Source organism: Ylistrum balloti, unplaced genomic scaffold (genome assembly GCF_031769215.1).
Source record: "Ylistrum balloti isolate Yb309-2 unplaced genomic scaffold, AGI_CSIRO_Ybal_v1 Utg369594, whole genome shotgun sequence".
In the NCBI taxonomy this organism is placed as follows: domain Eukaryota; kingdom Metazoa; phylum Mollusca; class Bivalvia; order Pectinida; family Pectinidae; genus Ylistrum; species Ylistrum balloti.
In genome coordinates this window covers 294,126-312,614 of record NW_026781878.1, presented here as the reverse complement: position 1 = coordinate 312,614, position 18,489 = coordinate 294,126, and the positions used below count along the sequence as shown (strand labels likewise).

The window sequence follows — 18,489 nt, the reverse complement described above, 5'->3', positions numbered from 1 at the left end:
GCAAGTTCTTTGTGGCTTGTTTTGATAAGTTCTGTAATAACTTCAGCCATGTATGAAAAAAAACAAAAAAAACCCCAGTCAGTCAGCACTGTTAGTTCCTATAGGTATACAGGTATTCTGTTGGAAGATCTTACCACCAAACTCAACAAAGACCGAGAATCATCAATCTGCGCCTTCATCAAGACAAAAGTTACATCATAAACAAAAACATAAAACAAAGACGTATATATCAAAATACATCTGTACACAGAATATAAAAAGGCTATTTGAGAAACAATAATAGCAAAGGTCACGATAATCGGCCGGTTGGATGCCGAAGAACCGTTAAAATGAGCGGGAAAAATCTTAATGAGGTGATGTTTGAATGAAAGTAATTTACGTGATTGTATTCAGGTCAGTCGGAGTGCTGTGCATGCGATAGTCACTGAGGTTATGTGTCATAAACATAATATATTACAGCCTAAATCCTATAAATATTAGTGTCTATTTATCGCCATACTCTCATACACGTACAAAGAGAGGGTAGATATTGAGTTCCACAAACAATTACATCTTTTGAAGACAATTCCTGTACAGTATACTAAGAACAGAAGAGAATTAAGATGTTCTATCTATATTTCCTCTAAGCTGCAGTACTTGTCATAGAAATGTCAATATGCTCTGTCGTTTTGCTCCATCAAATGACGCCATTTTCTCCGTCTGGCTGATGGCGTCACATCAAACGTACAACTGTAAAAGAAATGAGAATTAATGACTGTAAAACATTAATATGTGGCAATGTTATAAAATGTTACGTGAAGTAAATAACTTATTATTTTCAAAACAACGAATTATTGAAAATCGGTGTTAAATTACATTATCGTAAAAGCAATCGTGAACTTCTGTTGGAATGTTTTTATATCTGCGAGAGCGTGTATAGACTTTCTAATCAAACTTCTATTAATCAACAGCTCACACGTCAGTCGTTCATTGTCACTGTTACTGGATTTAACAGCTCTTTGGCATTTTTTTGGACACAACAGGAGCTGTATTGCCTATGTCTAATATGTATCAGCTTCCATTTTTTTGCGAGCGTTCAGCGGCAGAGGAAGTCAACGGGTACAAAGTTCTCCCCATCAAAGTTCACAGTCATACGAAATCCGTTTGAATGTGTGAATGAATGAATGAGTGTGAATGACACTGGTTTATGATTAAGAATTCTGAATTGATTTCATTGAGAAGAATTAAAATATTGTTACCTATTGCGGCAAGAAAATCAATTTCACGATAATGATGACGAGACATTTGGTTTTCGGTTTCTATTCATATATGTTGAAAGGCGAAGATAATCCTTGGTGCATAGGATGTGATGAGCCATTTACCGTTAAACATTTTTTTATTGGACTGCATTGACCTTCTGTCTACTCCAGAACGTTTTTATTGTAACATGACATGTCTAAAATCCCTTTTTGAAACTGTTGAGATTTGTAAAACTCTACATTACCTGAAAGATTATGGTCTATATAATAGACTATGACGTATCATTTTAATCTTTTGTTTTAACGTACCCATTTAAGATTTGTAACATTTGTCTTTTACCGTTTGGTTTGTTTAATGTAATTTCCTTTTGGATCGTTGTGTGTTTTACCGTTTGATGTCCCTAATGACCTTTTATGTGTTGACGGGCCGTTAAAAATGTTATAATAATAATGATATCATTTACTATATAACATAAACACTTACATCTTCGTTCACTTATGGTTTCATAAACGTGATTGGAATCTCGCACTCTGGCATCACGTTGTGCAGCACCACCTGATAATCAAAAGTCTCCCATCATTCACATTTCTGTTTCATGTTTCACCTCATCAAAATTTCAGTGCCACCCCCTAAAAGATGATTGGTTTTTCACTCCCTAAGGTATGAGGAATAACAGGTAATTTGATTGTGTATATATTCTAAATAATAGTTAGCCGAAAATATGTTTACTAATGTCTGGCATTCGAAAAAAAAACACGTAACTTCTACGGTCTGAAACAATGTTGGAAATAGGTGATATTGTAAGGATCAGATCTGAAGGCAGGAGGGACAAACACGAGAGACTATTTCCATTTGTTCACATGGCAGATGATGGTGAAAGCGTCAGTACAGGAAGTCATGCATTTCATAAGGAATGCCAAATCACGATTTTCGTTTTGTAATTTGAAGAAAATATGTACAAACAATTTTTCTGTTGCCGTTTACTTTGGAACATAAAATTGCTTCCTTTAATAAAGCCCGATTTATATAGCGTGTGTCGTCAACACTGCTCGTGAATCCTCTGTTCCTTTCTCTGTATCTACTGTTAACACTACTGTTTCCTTATCCTCCCAAATTAACAATGATATTTTTCCGTTTTAATAGTTATACTACACTGTGCACACAACGTAATAAAAACTGTAAGTGTTTAGGAAGTAGAGGTATTATATAAATTTATATTGTGATCTAAAACCGTTACAGATGATTGTTAAATAAAAAAAAATACAATGAAATGTAACACAGATGTAATCAAATGTTTTAAGATGACGAAGAAAATGTTTGTGATGATAAATTGATGTCATTGAATACAATTTAAATACCAACTATTGCGTTAAAAAATGTATCACAGCTGCTGTTTCACAACCATGCTTGAGTGACTTTATACAGTTTGTTCTTTGATCTTGTCATTTACCATATAACATATACACACTTACATCTTGGGCGCTTGAAGTTTTCATACACGTTATTGGAATCCAGTGTTATGTCATCATTTTGTGCAGCATCACCTGATAAGCAAAACATCTATCATCATTCACATATTTGTGTCATGTTTCACTCAATCAAAATTTCACTGTCATCCCCTGATATAGAATTGATATAAAATCTATACTATCTCATTTTCACTTCTTTTCTTTCTATCCTATCATCTCATCATTTCCTCCTTTTGACAAAATGAATTAAACTTACAATTGTACGTCTACTAATATGTTCATGTTTATAGTATAAATATGTGTCACGTGCAGTATATTAATTATTTGTAATTTTATTTATGGAGAAGAGTTCATAAGTTGCTAGAACTTGTATCTGATCTATTTATCTGCTACTGATAACGAAATATGTCTAAAGCATCCCATACTAGGCGATTGCCTTTTCACTCTCAAAGGTATGACGGATAGCAAGTTACTATACTCCAAAACTAAAAGTTTACAAAAGCAACGTTTACAAACGTCCTCTGGTATTTGTGAAAAATGTACAGATGTAAATTCTGAATTCGAAACAATATTGGAAATAAGTGATATTGTCAGGAACAAATTAGGAGGTAGGAGGAACAATCTTGAGAACCTATTTCGATCTATTACAACATGTACAGTTTTCACCACATGACAGATGCCTGTGAAATTGTCAGTACAGGAAATCTTGATGGAATGTCAAATCACGATTTTCATTTTTTATTTGAAGAAAATATGAACATTTTTTTTCGTTGCTGTTTACAACTGCCTCATTTGGAAATGTAAAATTGCTTCCTTGAATAGAATTCGGTTTACATAGCGTGTGTCGTTAGCGCCTAGTCAATCCTTTATCCCTTCATCTATATTTAACATGAACACCACTGTTTCCCTATGCCCTATTCATTTTTTCCTGTTTACACAGAACATTGTGCACGCGACATAAAAACTTCGAGTGTTTCGGAAATAGAGGCTTCATATAAATCTATATTGTGATCTAGAACTGTTACAGATGACTGTTAAATAAAAACCGCAATGAAATGTTACAAAAATATAATCAAATGTTTTATGTAGGAAATGTTCGGAAAGTGGGTTACTTGATAGGAGAGCTAAGGCCTCACAATAAGTAACTGACCTAATGACCTAACATTTAATATAGCATTTGTTGATGCAGATTGCTTACCATCAAGGTTAAAATACTACTTCCACCAATATTCTGTATTTAACATTGTTATATTATCATTCTGTCATCCAGGACTATGGCTTAAAGAAATGGAATAACACTTGAGATCCCAGAAGGACCCTGACAGGAAATTAACTTACTTAGGAAATTATCGCTTTCTCTTTGATGTGAAGTGTCGCTGCTGCGGTTTGTGTAGTTTGTAGGTAGTTCATAGCCTTCTGGGGTGACGTTGCCATAAGTATGACTCTGCCCTGCATTATATAAGTTTACATTGTCAATAAAATGTTCAATGAACGAAACTTCTGTTATCAAACAGCCATCATGGTCAACGTCTTCGGTTCTATTGTGCTTTCTTCTTTTTTAATAACACACACAGTGACACTGAGAAAAACAAATCTCTTCCCTCAAAGATGATGGTGGGTTTTTTCTCTTAATCAATATTGATGTTAATTACTTGAAAACATTACAGAAAAAATAATCCATTATTATATAACAACATGGTTCTAGCTATGTGATACCTCCAAAACATTACACCGACGAAGAAAAAGAAATGAAAAGTAAAAAATTCAGAGAAAATAAAAACAGAAAGAAAAACTCAGATTAAAGAAAACACTCTACAATATATCATCAGTAAAGTAGCAATAACAATCATTACAGCGAGTCAGGGGTATTTCGCTCGTTGTGTTGTGCATTGGTCTCGACCCGAGAGGATTTGTTACATCGATAGAAGTAAAAAATCATAAGGGTTGTCGAATGTTTGTCAACAAAATTATCTTTCCCGAGGGATTTGATAAACCTTTTTCTTCCAAACTTCTCATATGCATTAGAGTTACTTATAAGGAAGCAATATATCTGTCTTTTTTCAAATGTGGGAAATATATTTGAAGATAGGAAAACCGCTCTTTGCTATGACGCTGATCACAAATGGGCGGTGACGTCATCATTTTTGGTAGCTTTGACCAAGTTTTCAACTTTTTTAATTCATGGAACATTGAGGATTTTGCAATGAAAAGATAAACAACAACTTATACGAGTCTGTGGAAAGGGATTTTTCAACCCAAATGTAAGAGTCTGGCTGTTCAGTGCAAAGAATAATGTGCCAAATCACCTCAAATCTAAGCCAGAAAACAATTGAACTGACACGCTTTACAAAACCGAAAATTCTTAAAATAATCACTGGGTCTATTGTCCTCAGCCTTAAAGTCTTAAAACATTTCCCTTCTTCCGTTCTTTTAATTACGGGACGAAGTATGCTGATTGTGGTAACCGTTTGAATGATAAATGAAACTTATATGTTTTCGATTAATTTCTGATAATTTAACCCTGATAAAAGGATGAAACTACATTGTATCTGCGTTGTTGTGTGTTGAGACGGTTTTTGCGACCATGTCCAAAGCTCCGATATAACAAGTGGAAAATGCTTGCCTACATGATAACAGAAAGTAGAGAATGTCTTTCGTCCGGAAATACAAACGTCCTTATATGTTCTTACCTATAGCATACCCGTTTAGACATGCGAATAGTTGTCATTTTTAAGTAAGATAAGTCATACATGTACCAACAGAATAATTTAAAATAAAATTTAAATTTTAAGTATCTGCAAAACAGGAAATAAGTACTCATTTGGCATATACTATACCATCATAATACTATATATACAGAATGTATAAACGTATAACTGATGTGGATTTCTAATTCCCTGGTTCATTTTTTAGAAATTCCTTCAAGGCAAGTACCAGAAAAACGTCGTCTTTTATGTATATAATAAATAGTATCAAGTACCAACATTTAGTGAAAATATTTAAAATAAACAATAACAACAAAAAACATAACAAACTTACTCTGTAGCTTTTGGCGTCTCCTTCTGATCCGTACGACGATGATGATGACTAGAGCAACGAGCAGGACAACGGCAACGACGGTAACTGGGATGACTATTTTAATCCAAGGGAGAGTCTTCGTTGGTTTCGTTGGCATCACGGGAACTACATACATTAACCAATAGTGTTTGGTATCAATGAGGTTTAATTCTCAAAATTTTTGCACTATTACACAGTGAGTAACTCCCCCCAAACACACACACACCGCACCCCCAACTTTCCTCCCTACCTAGAAAATCATTTTTTTCAACGTAATTAAGTCTCATGGCCTAATTATTATAAAACGTAGATAAAACAAACAAATAAATAAATAAAATGTTTTGGTTACTGCACTTCAAACATCAGACAAATGAGTAGTGTAACGTATGTACGCAGGGGAATGGAATAGCAAACGAGTCCACGGGTCACACTACCTTCACGTGAGATTTTAGCAAAATTCATTCCAATAATCCGATATAACAAATAATAAGCATCATATGTTCTATAGACTTTGAAATAATGAACAGTTTAATGCGATTTCGCGGTACACAACATGATTGTGTTATATTTACCTAGGACGTATAGGTATCATTGGATAATTTACCTTCAGATCGGATCTTAAAGGTGACGATCAACAACCCACCAGCTTCATTAGTTACGTTAACATGGAACTTCCGGAAGTCTGACGTCTCATTAACCATGACCTCGCCCCTTAAAGTAAACATGTACTTGTTGTCGCGCAGAATCGGAAGTGACGTAACGTCTGCAGACCATTCAACGGTGGGCATGGGGTTGGCGATAACGCTTACGTTCAGCAGAGTGGTTTGTCCCGTTTCCCCTGTGACTTCAATGACCCGGTTTTTACCATTTTCCCTTCGCGGGCTACCTAAGATAAAAATAAAAACATAAAAGCATAATATAGTCATTTTTACAGGAAAAAGAGGAAGACTTGGTCAACCATAACGTCCTATTACAAAAGCTACAATCTTATTGCTGTTCTGACAATGCATTAACATAAGAGTACATTAAGTGATAGTCAGCAGCTTACTGTTGGCGTACCTCAGGGATCAATACTGGGTCCATTGATGTTCATTTTGTACGTTAATGATTTACCTCTATTAAACACTGTACCTCCAATATGTATGCTGATAATACCTCAGTTGAGTGCAGTGATAAGTCCATTGATGTCATAAGTGACAAACGAAATGCTGACGCAAAACTCATTTCTGAATGGTGTAGATCTAACAAAATGTGTATCAATACTGAGAAAACAAAATCCATGTTGATTGGTACTTACCAACGTAAGAAGCAGACAAAGTCGGCAATTAAATGTTGTAATCAATGACACTATGATTGAAAATGTAAGAACAGAAAAACTTCTCGGTGTCACTGTAGATGATTGTTTGTCTTGGAATACCCAAGTTAACAATGTGTATAAAAAACTGTCTTTTTACATTTTTCAAATGAAACATTTGAGAGTGTTCCTTAGCCAGTCTTCCTGTTTAACATACTTTAACTGTTTTGTAAATCCACACTTTAACTATTGTGTAAATATCTGGGGCAATACTTCACATAATAATATAGCCAAGCTAGAAAAACTCCAGAAAAGAGCTGCTAGGATTATCTTGAAATGTGATTTCAATATTCCCTCTAGTGACATGTATAAGAAGCTAAACTGGTTACCTTTTACAAAACGAGTGATGAACAACCAATCAGTTTTAATGTACAAGGTTTGACATGGTCTGGCTCCCCAGTATCTGTACAATTTTAGATATACTTCTGATGTCCAGTCCAGATTTACTACATCATCATCTAATAACATATTTTATCTACCTGCTTTTAAGACTGCATTGTATACGAAATCTTTTACCTATCGGGAACCATATACCTGGAATATTTTACCAGATTCCGTGAGAAACGCATCATCACTTTTATCTTTTAAACAAAGTGCTAACATGTTTTTTATGGACTCCTCTTAATTTGTTGTGGATTCTTTAACTGATGCACTTATTTCCAGTTTTCTTAAATGTTTCTCCGTTTTATGTACATTTTGTAATTATTGTACATTTTATGTATACTTGACCAGAAGGTAGACGAGTCTTTGACTCATTCTGTTATCAAGTACAAATAAAGACTATTATTATTATTATTATTATTATTATTATTATTATTATCATTATTATTATTATTAACGCGATGAGCGGTGAAACAGGAACGTTTTCATTTCCATATTTTACGTACATATATAAATGCGACGTCATCAATAATGATACATGACATCCATCGGTGACTTCATGATGACATGAGCGATAACTACCAGGAATTTTAAGTAAAGCTGTTCAGTTTTGGATTATGTTTTCTGAAATATTTTTTTCAACTTACGATAAATCTGTTTATTAAAACTTATTTATTTTTGTATTTATTTTCTATTTTTATACATGATGTATACAAGACAATTCATACATATAATACCACATGATTGTTGGCAAAGCGATGAAGCGAAAAAATATTATAAAATGTGTCCATATGCTACAGCTAAATGAATACGAAACGACATTCAGTTTGTATCAAGACAGAACGAAGAAAAAATAAAATAGATAAAATATTTAAACAAAAGCTGGAGTCTGTGTACAGAATCACAGGATTGTTAAATCATGTTGCATGGACATTTAAATACGCATATTCTTATAACTGAATTTGGTTCTTTGTTGTCAGATTAGTTTATAAACAAGAACAAGATCACGGCGTGAGAGAACAATATTCACGCAAGTAAAATCAAAGGGAGATAATTTACTTTACCGAAGTAAATATATTTTTTCAATATATTTTGTCCAAATATTAGCAAGGTTATAGGTTTAGATAAATAAAACCAGGTTAAATAGAGATGGTTAGTACATTTTTTTCTTTCATGTTGGTCCTTGTCCTTTTTTCTTTCCATTCTTTTGTTTTTAATCATACGGAAGTAGAATTATCTATTATAAAATAGCGGCAACAAACTGCCATTGTGAAAATTCATTCCTCTCAGCGTTTTTTTTTTTTATTTAACTGATCAGTTCAGATATCAGAATAGCATAAAAAGAGAATGAAAAAATATTTATTCCTTAAAAGTAATCCAAATAATCCTTGTACAAATCAACGACGGTCACATGTCAGCCATGTTTTATCCTCGTCGAAATCTATAAGGACTTAATTAAGGACCAAGACTATGAAATGTTTGAAAATCAACAATGTTCCAGCTGGTCCTTTTCAAGAAATAGCGATAACAAGGATTGGTTTAGGATTGTCGACGGACGGAGGAACAAGCTTACAAATCGCGTGTACCATAGATAATTTCCCCACGAATATGGAACTCATATAAAGTACTCGTTTCCGGCTTTTAAAACTACATGGTACTGACAAATGTATATATATAATTACAATATATATATATACGCCTTCGGCGTCTATCTTCCCAAGGGAATTATCGGAACACTTAAATTTACACCACAACTCTCGATTTAGATTTATAACTTTGTATTTGTTTTATGTTCTATGTATGTGATGTAATTTATGTTATATCTATGTCTTGATTGTCTCGATAATTTGACAATGCCCGTGTCCATATATGTCTTTTTACTTCATTGATTACACACAGTGACATACACACACAGATACAGACACACAAATACACACACACACACACATACATACACACACATACACACAAACACACACAAATATACACACACACCCTTACACACAGACATCCACACACAGAGACATGCACACAAACACACACACACATCCACACATAAACACAAAAACGCACAAACATACACAGACAGACAGATAGACATACACACAAACACACACACCTATATACACACAAACACACATACATACACAGACACACATATATATACACATGCACACACCCTCACAAACAAACACACTACACATACACACACACATATTTATATATATACACATGCACATTCACATACACAAACACACTACACATACACACACACACACACACACACACACATATATATATATATATACCTCCTTAACCGTTTCAATTACACCAGGCCAGAGCACTCCACAACTCCATGTAATTTAAACCAGATCTCAATTCACTACGGGTGTGGTTTCCTGTTACATGTGAATGGGCATGCTACGTAAAATTGCTCAGATGTTTCAACTGATTTTCTTAGTTTTAGCACGAGTACTCAATCACTAATAATTTTTAAATTCTTTCCAAGCTAACCTCAACTCAATATGTCCGCTATTTATTGAAGTAATTCTGATCTTGATTCATTTAATGATAATTTACTCTGTTAATCAATCAGGACTGATATAGCTGTATATAGTCGTCCAATCAATCGATGCCTTTTCTCATTTATCCTCGCCCAATCACTGAAATTAACCTTACAGATCTCGTTAATTAACCCCACTGTAACTCGGAATCTGTCCGCGACAATCTCAATTTAGTCAAATTCAATCTGTGAATTAATTAATGGTCCTTCTAATCTATTCCAATTCAATCTCTGAAACATTGCACGTCTCATGTTTCAGAATATATATATTTTATTGATATAGACAATTGATAGGTTTAGACAGCAGGCTAGAGCCTATATCAGTTTTCTCTCAAGACAACATGGTGGTCAGACGTAATACACCATAAAGATACACACACACACACACACACACACACACACACACACACACACATACAGACCACACACACATACACACCCTCACACACACACACACACACACTCACACACACACACACATACACACCCTCACACACATGCAGACGCACACACACATACACACTCTCACGCACACACTTACAAACATACATACATACATACATACACACATACACACATACACACACACACACATACATACATACATACATACATACATACATACATACATACATACATACATACATACATACGTACATACATTACACACACACACATACATACATACATACATACATACATACATTACACACACACACACACACACACACACACACACACACACACACACACATACATAGATACATATATACATTACAAACATTACATACAATAATAAATTAAGTGTTGACATATTAATCAATTTGAAATTATATGCATTACATGTACTTTCTCTCCCATATAAAAGGGACAGAATGTCGACGAAATAAAAGCTAGTTCTCTCCTACTTCAGTGAGAAAACAAGTACACATAAAGCACATTTTTCTTCTGTACGTCACATAAAAAACTGCCTTGAATATGTTGTTTATATTCGACAGTGTTCAATATGGATATTGTACGTGTGTTACCAACAAAAATCGCCATTCTATAATTAGGAATTCTTACCAAAATTACATAGAGATATAGTCTATACCTTATACTTACATTTTACTTGAAGTTCAAACTGCCTCAAAGAAGGTTCGGTATTGCGTTGAGTTTTAGTCATGGCATTGCTAGCTCTGACGTGATACATTCCAGTGTGATTACACTGAAGTTTTTTCAAAACGACAGCATATTTTCCAAAAGAGGTTTTGACTCCCGTCGCAACCGTTGTCTTATTACGTAATAAGGCCACCTCAGCATCTGGGTTGGTGTCAATGTCGGCAATAAGCACTAGACTCGACCTTTCTGTGTACCAGATAAAACCGGTTCTAACCAGGTTATAGCGACCACTGTCCAGGTAACTAAGGCCGCTGATTACGGACGGGCCTGTAGAGAAAGAAAAGGGAAAATATGGGTGTCACAATGTTTCAATTAACTCCCTCACACGTCACGTGTCTGTCATATCATGTCACTTAACGCTCTGATACGGCACGTGTTTGTCATAGTGTTTGACTATTGGACACGTCACGTGTCTGTCATTTTGTGTCAGTAAACTTTCTGATACGTCACGTGTCTGTCATTTTGTGTCAGTAAACTCTCTGATACGTCACGTGTCTGTCATAGTACTTGACTATTGGACACGTCACGTGTCTGGCATATTGTATCACTATGCTTTCTGATACGTCACGTGTCTTTCATAGTGTTTGCCTATTGGACACGTCACGTGTCTGTCATTTTGTGTCAGTAAACTTTCTGATACGTCACGTGTCTGTCAATTTGTGTCAGTAAACTCTCTGATACGTCACGTGTCTGTCATAGTACTTGACTATTGGACACGTCACGTGTCTGTCATATTGTGGCATTAACTCTCTGGTACGTCAAGCGTCTATCATAGTGTATTATGGAAACTACACGTGTCACTGTGTGATATTCAACTTAATTTTTTCACATCTCGTAATTTCGGTTTTCTTTCGAGCGGCGTTGGTCGACGATGATAGTGAGATTTATCTTGTTAAAATTATGATCTTTCAGAGTTATTTCCTTCGTTTTACTCAAATGCAAACAGGACAGTCTAAGAGGTATTTATGTACATACATTGAAAATTATACATAATAATATTATTTTTAAAATAGTTTACCGACTACCTTACGCTCAAAACGTCTATCGTATTTAACAAAGATCGCAATCTCTTCAAATTACACATGTTTATATTTCATACTTACGGTATGGATTTAACTGAAAACCATCACTTTCATCTGAAGACGACCTACATGCGTCCTTTCCTTTCTCGGTCGCAACACAAGTGTAAACATTATATACGTATGGAAACTACAGGTGTCAGGCTGTGTGATAATGGGGAACTTAATTTTTTCACAATTTCGAGTATATAATATTCAAACCATGGTTGTCTGGTTCACTGCGTTGGTCGGAACAGTTGATAGTGAGATTTATCTTGTTAAAATTATGATCTTTGTAGAGTTATTTCCTAATTCTTTACCGACAAAAATTCTTCTCCAAGTATCTACAAATGCAAACAGGACTCTCCTCCAAGTATCAAATAGAGGTATTTATGTATCATAATTGAAAATTATACATAATAATATCTTTTCCATGTATCAAATAGTTTACCACTACCTTACTCTCAAAACGTATCAAATAAGTATTTAACAAAGATCTCCTCCAAGTATCAATCTCTTCAAATTACACATCTCTCCTCCATGTATTATATTTTACATACTCCTCCAAGTATCGGTATGGATTTAACTGAAAACCATCACTTCCTCCATATCAAATGTAGGACTTACCAGTAACTACCAATAACTCTCCTCCAAGTATCAAATACATAGGACTTACTTTAACTTTCTCATCTCTACAACACACCAGTAAACCAATAACTCTCCTCCAAGTATCAAATAAGTACTTACCAGTAACTACCAACATCTCTCCTCCATGTATCAATAACGAGGACTTACCAGTAACTACCAACATCTCTCTCCAAGTATCAAATAAGTATGACTTACCAGTAACTACCAACATCTCTCCTCCACGATGCATATCTCTAGTAGCTACCAACATCTCTCCTCCAAGTATCAATTTCCAACATCTCTCCTCCAAGTATCAAATAAGTAGGACTTACCAGTAACTACCAACATCTCTCCTCCAAGTATGAAATAAGTAGGATTTACCAGTAACTACCAATAACTCTCCTCCAAGTATGAAATAAGTAGGACTTACCAGTAACTATAACTCTCCTTTAACTACCAACATCTCTCCTCCATGTATCAAATAAGTAGGACTTACCAAACTACCAATAACTCTCCTCCAAGTATCAAATAAGTAGGACTTACCAGTAACTACCAACATATCTCCTCCATGTATCAAATAAGTAGGACTTACCAGTAACTACCAACATCTCTCCTCCAAGTATCAAATAAGTATGACTTACCAGTAACTACCAACATCTCTCCTCCAAGTATCAAATAAGTAGGACTTACCAGTAACTACCAACATCTCTCCTCCAAGTATCAAATAAGTAGGACTTACTAGTAACTACCAACATCTCTCCTCCAAGTATGAAATAAGTAGGACTTACCAGTAACTACCAACATCTCTCCTCCAAGTATCAAATAAGTAGGACTTACCAGTAACTACCAACATCTCTCCTCCAAGTATCAAATAAGTAGGACTTACCAGTAACTACCAATAACTCTCCTCCAAGTATCAAATAAGTAGGACTTACCAGTAACTACCAACATCTCTCCTCCATGTATCAAATAAGTAGGACTTACCAGTAACTACCAACATCTCTCCTCCAAGTATCAAATAAGTAGGACTTACCAGTAACTACCAATAACTCTCCTCCAAGTATCAAATAAGTAGGACTTACCAGTAACTACCAACATCTCTCCTCCATGTATCAAATAAGTAGGACTTACCAGTAACTACAACATCTCTCCTCCAAGTATCAAATAAGTATGACTCACCAGTAACTACCAACATCTCTCCTCCAAGTATCAAATAAGTATGACTTACCAGTAACTACCAACATCTCTCCTCCAAGTATCAAATAAGTAGGACTTACCAGTAACTACCAACATCTCTCCTCCAAGTATCAAATAAGTAGGACTTACCAGTAACTACCAACATCTCTCCTCCAAGTATCAAATAAGTAGGATTTACCAGTAACTAACAACATCTCTCCTCCAAGTATCAAATAAGTAGGACTTACTAGTAACTACCAACATCTCTCCTCCAAGTATCAAATAAGTAGGACTTACCAGTAACTACCAATAACTCTCCTCCAAGTATCAAATAAGAAGGACTTACCAGTAACTACCAATAACTCTCCTCCAAGTATCAAATAAGTAGGACTTACTAGTAACTACCAACATCTCTACTCCAAGTATCTAATAAGTAGGACTTACCAGTAACTACCAACATCTCTCCTCCATGTATCAAATAAGTAGGACTTACCAGTAACTACCAATAACTCTCCTCCAAGTATCAAATAAGTAGGACTTACTAGTAACTACCAACATCTCTACTCCAAGTATCAAATAAGTAGGACTTACTAGTAACTACCAACATCTCTACTCCAAGTATCAAATAAGTATGACTTTCCAGTAACTAACAACATTTCTCCTTCAAGTATCAAATAAGTATGACTCACCAGTAACTACCAACATCTCTCCAGTTAACTCTCTTGAGAATGATCCTATGAAGTAGTATCCGGCATTGGATTTCGCCACCTTTTTTATGTTCAACTCAATAGCGTCCGCTGTTACTTTTACTGTGATGTCTTTCGGAGGTCTTCGGCGGATTACGCCGTTTTTAATACTGGCAAGCACCAACCCATTAAATAAAACAGTTTGGATGGCACTAGTCCTTACTGGTAACGACAGACTTGCTTTATCCCCTTTCGGTATATATTTGGCTGCGGCTGTAATATATCATTTAGAATATTCGTTTTTTATTCCATTCCACGTAAAGCATGATTTATATAACATGAAAATGTTTGTTTTTCATATATATCATACACAATCTATACAGATATCTAACCTACAGTAGTATGTAGTGAAAACTTTGGGATTTGTCTCTCCTTGTTGGAGAATCACGTGCCGTGACATTTGTAGCAAATCCGGTCTCTTGCCTTCTACCTACTCAACTGAACACTCCTACTTCGTTCATATTTTCCCTAGTTTTATTGCATTAAAATTTAGATTGTTTTCTTGACTTGTCGTCGTCGTCGTTGTTGCCGTTGTCGTCGTTGACGTCGTCGTTGTCGTTGTCGTCGTTGTTGCCGTTGTCGTCGTTGACGTCGTTGTTGTCATTGTCGTCGTTGTTGCCATCGTCGTTGCCGTCGTCGTTGTTGTTGTCGTCGTTGTTGTCGTTGTCGTTGTCGTCGTCGTTGTTGTCGTCGTCGTCGTTGTTAGAGGGAACTCTCTTTCCCATCGTAGTTCATAGATAAATTACAAACACATGAATACGCAAATATTGCCTAAATAGCGAAAATCATAATTGATTACGTTGAATAGGAATTGCAAAATCTAAAGTTAGATTATCTCCCTTTAATCTACTTCCTGCTGTTTGTTTAGCCCCCACACGTCACAAATGCTAGAGTTACAATACTGAAACCAAAGAGGCAACTGAGGGAAATCAACATTAGTCGATAGGAATATGGATTTGCTTATCACACAGATTGTACAGTACTTACGAGTGTTAACGGAGGTGATGGTCGATCCACGGATTGTATTTGATATGACTGTGGACACCTGGAAAGTATATTTTGAGTCTGGTGTTGGATTCTTGTATCGGAAATTACGGGAATTAGGTGACTTATAAGTGTAAATTCCAGTCTCCAAGACCTTGATATAATAATTTTCAATTTCAAGTGTTGTGTTAGGGGGACTCCACGATACTCTGATGGTACCATCCGCAACATAATATGCAGTTACAATGGGCGGCAACTGCAACGCAGCTAGCGAATGAAATCACATAAATATCATTAAAGTCTCGAAAGAATTCAAATAATCTTACAACAAAATAGCAGATATTAATAGCAAAATAGTCACTGACAGGTACACAATCATACACCAGTCACTGACACGTACACAATCATACACCAGTCACTGACACGTACACAATCATACACTACTATCTTTCAATGATCTAACAGTGTGACATTCCGAGATTAAATGAATGATCGATACAAATGTTTTTAAAACATTTTCCTATTACGTTGAACCTACCTTGACATGACTTCAAACACATCAACATCCTAATAATAATAAAAATTCGCCGAAAGTCCGTCATTGCGATGCTGTTCTTACTATGTCAGTAGTGGCATATGAATTAACAAGGAAGAAATGTGCTTCAGGTCAAAGGCCATAGCCGGTGTCACAAAATGCTCCATCATTGATATAAAATTCGTTATATCATCATGCTTAGCCAGTAAGAAACATACATACACACAAGCTACTCTGCTATGTTTTTTGCTGATAAAATAACAAACACTTGTATTGTCGAAAATGAGCATTTATTCAAATGCCAGTTGTAGGATAAAACAGGTGTGTAACCTTAAGTCATATTTAACAAGATAATGAATACATCAAGCAAAAAAGATGGGAATTGTTACACAAAAAATGCCACAAACTTGAACGTAAATAATACTTTATTCATGTTCAAGTGCCCCCATCCAGAGCAGAAAGTGTGTAATATAATAACAACCTTAGAGTAATAAAGTTATGCCTAAGTTGAGAACAATTAATAAATACGGGCCAGAAATGAATGACCGTACTAAAACTGGAAAGCCATCTAACACATGGTGACTCCAGTGGAATATTTGAGTGAAGCATTACGAATCAATAAATCATGTTAATCTGATTGGAAATCACAGTAAACATATCAGAAATCATGTTAATCTGATTGGAAATCACAGTAAACATATCAGAAATCATGCAAGACACTACTACATAGGATATATACTATGTTACAGCATGAGGTAAGAAACAAATCAGACAAATGGACACTAAGATTTAAAGAAACAATATGGCAAGCACCATATGGAACTAATAAAAAATAATAATGATCCAGGTTATATTGGGACTCCATGCTGCCTCAGACAGTCATTTTGCCTCAGACAGTCACTTCACCTCAAACAACCTGGATATATGTACAATACCCTGTGAAAACTGTTTTGGCACTAGGTAAAATTATTGGCGCCACATAGAATTAAGAAAATGTAGATATCACTACCCGTCACATAAATATTGGTCTCACATGTAGTACAAACAAATCATAAAAAAAACTTAAAATGCTATGTAGTACAAAAAGAATCGACCATGCGCTCCCTCAGACATTCACGATGTCAACCAACACTGACATGACGCATGTAACAATAAAATCTAGGACCAAGTAAAAAAGTGACCCCGATATTACAGTGGCCCGCTTCAGATTCAAACCCAAACTAGAAAGAAAGAATTTAAACACATTATGAACAAAAAAATGTACGATGGTGGTCTAAATTATAGAAACACTACATATAACTGAAATAACTAGACTTTATACCGTATATACTGTAAGCTGTCTCAGACAGTCTTACAAATACACAGAAAAATAAGTCTATAACATCTATGCCATAAAAACTTTGTGTACTGCCTCAGACAGTTACATCATTGACTTAGATAAATTTCATACATCAACCAAGAGGATTGGGCAATGGCAAATATTAAAACAGTAAAAGGTTGAACATGGGCGGTAAGGAATACTGTAAGCTGCCGCAGACAGTCTTACACACGTACAAAATTAACTATGAATTTGCATACCATCAAAAACTGGAATTCTGAAGTAGCGTTTGACCGCATCTGAACGCCAACGGCCCATCAAGCGAATGTGATCCTCAGGTATATTGTATTTATATGCAAGGAAGATTAAGGAGAACATGGCTCTTAGCATGGTTTGATCAAAATGATTGGGGGCTGTATGGTCTAAAGCAGATAGAAGTCGCTTTAAGATATCTGGAGTAATAGGAAGTCTGCCATCAGGGCCACTCGACAAGTTGTGAACCCCTTTTAATACTTTTTTCACAAGGAAGCACTGTAATGGGTCTGGGAGCCCATGCATTTTTGGGGCACAGGCTAAACCAGCAACATAGGTAGCTATTGTATTAGGTGGTTTCTTCTGTTCATACAACCATGCAATGTAATTTATCAAACTAGATACTGGTAATGGAAAGGTATGTTCTTTTCCAAATTTCTGGAGATGAAATCTGTTATAAGAGTTCACAGCTGTGGCATATGATCTATGAGTGTTTCCTGATACTGAAGCATTGATCAATCGTTGAGCTGTGAAAGTCAAAGGCGTAGGAGATGGTGTGGTACACTGGT

General features: G+C 35.4%; 1 protein-coding gene across 1 annotated transcript; it reads right to left on the bottom strand.

Moving 5' to 3' along the window:
• Positions 1-625: 625 nt before the first annotated feature.
• LOC132545251 (uncharacterized) lies at positions 626-16,417 on the bottom strand. The gene is made up of 11 exons (XM_060208929.1): positions 16,354-16,417; positions 15,819-16,082; positions 14,785-15,044; positions 12,328-12,433; positions 11,168-11,491; positions 6,370-6,651; positions 5,748-5,891; positions 4,047-4,157; positions 2,712-2,783; positions 1,723-1,794; positions 626-729 (listed from the first exon to the last, which is right to left on the bottom strand). The coding sequence occupies exons 1-11, from the start codon at positions 16,415-16,417 to the stop codon at positions 713-715; spliced, it is 1,716 nt and encodes a 571-aa protein (XP_060064912.1). The 3' UTR covers positions 626-712.
• Positions 16,418-18,489: the final 2,072 nt, after the last annotated feature.

Excerpts from the sequence above, each read along its gene's own strand:
- LOC132545251 (XM_060208929.1), bottom strand. The coding sequence starts at position 16,417 with ATGACGGACTTTCGGCGAATTTTTATTATTATTAGGATGTTGATGTGT. Across the intron at positions 15,045-15,818 it reads CATCACCTCCGTTAACACTC|CCGCAGCCAAATATATACCG; the intron begins GTAAGTACTGTA and ends GATATATTACAG. Across the intron at positions 5,892-6,369 it reads CTTTAAGATCCGATCTGAAG|TTCCCGTGATGCCAACGAAA; the intron begins GTAAATTATCCA and ends TAATGTATGTAG.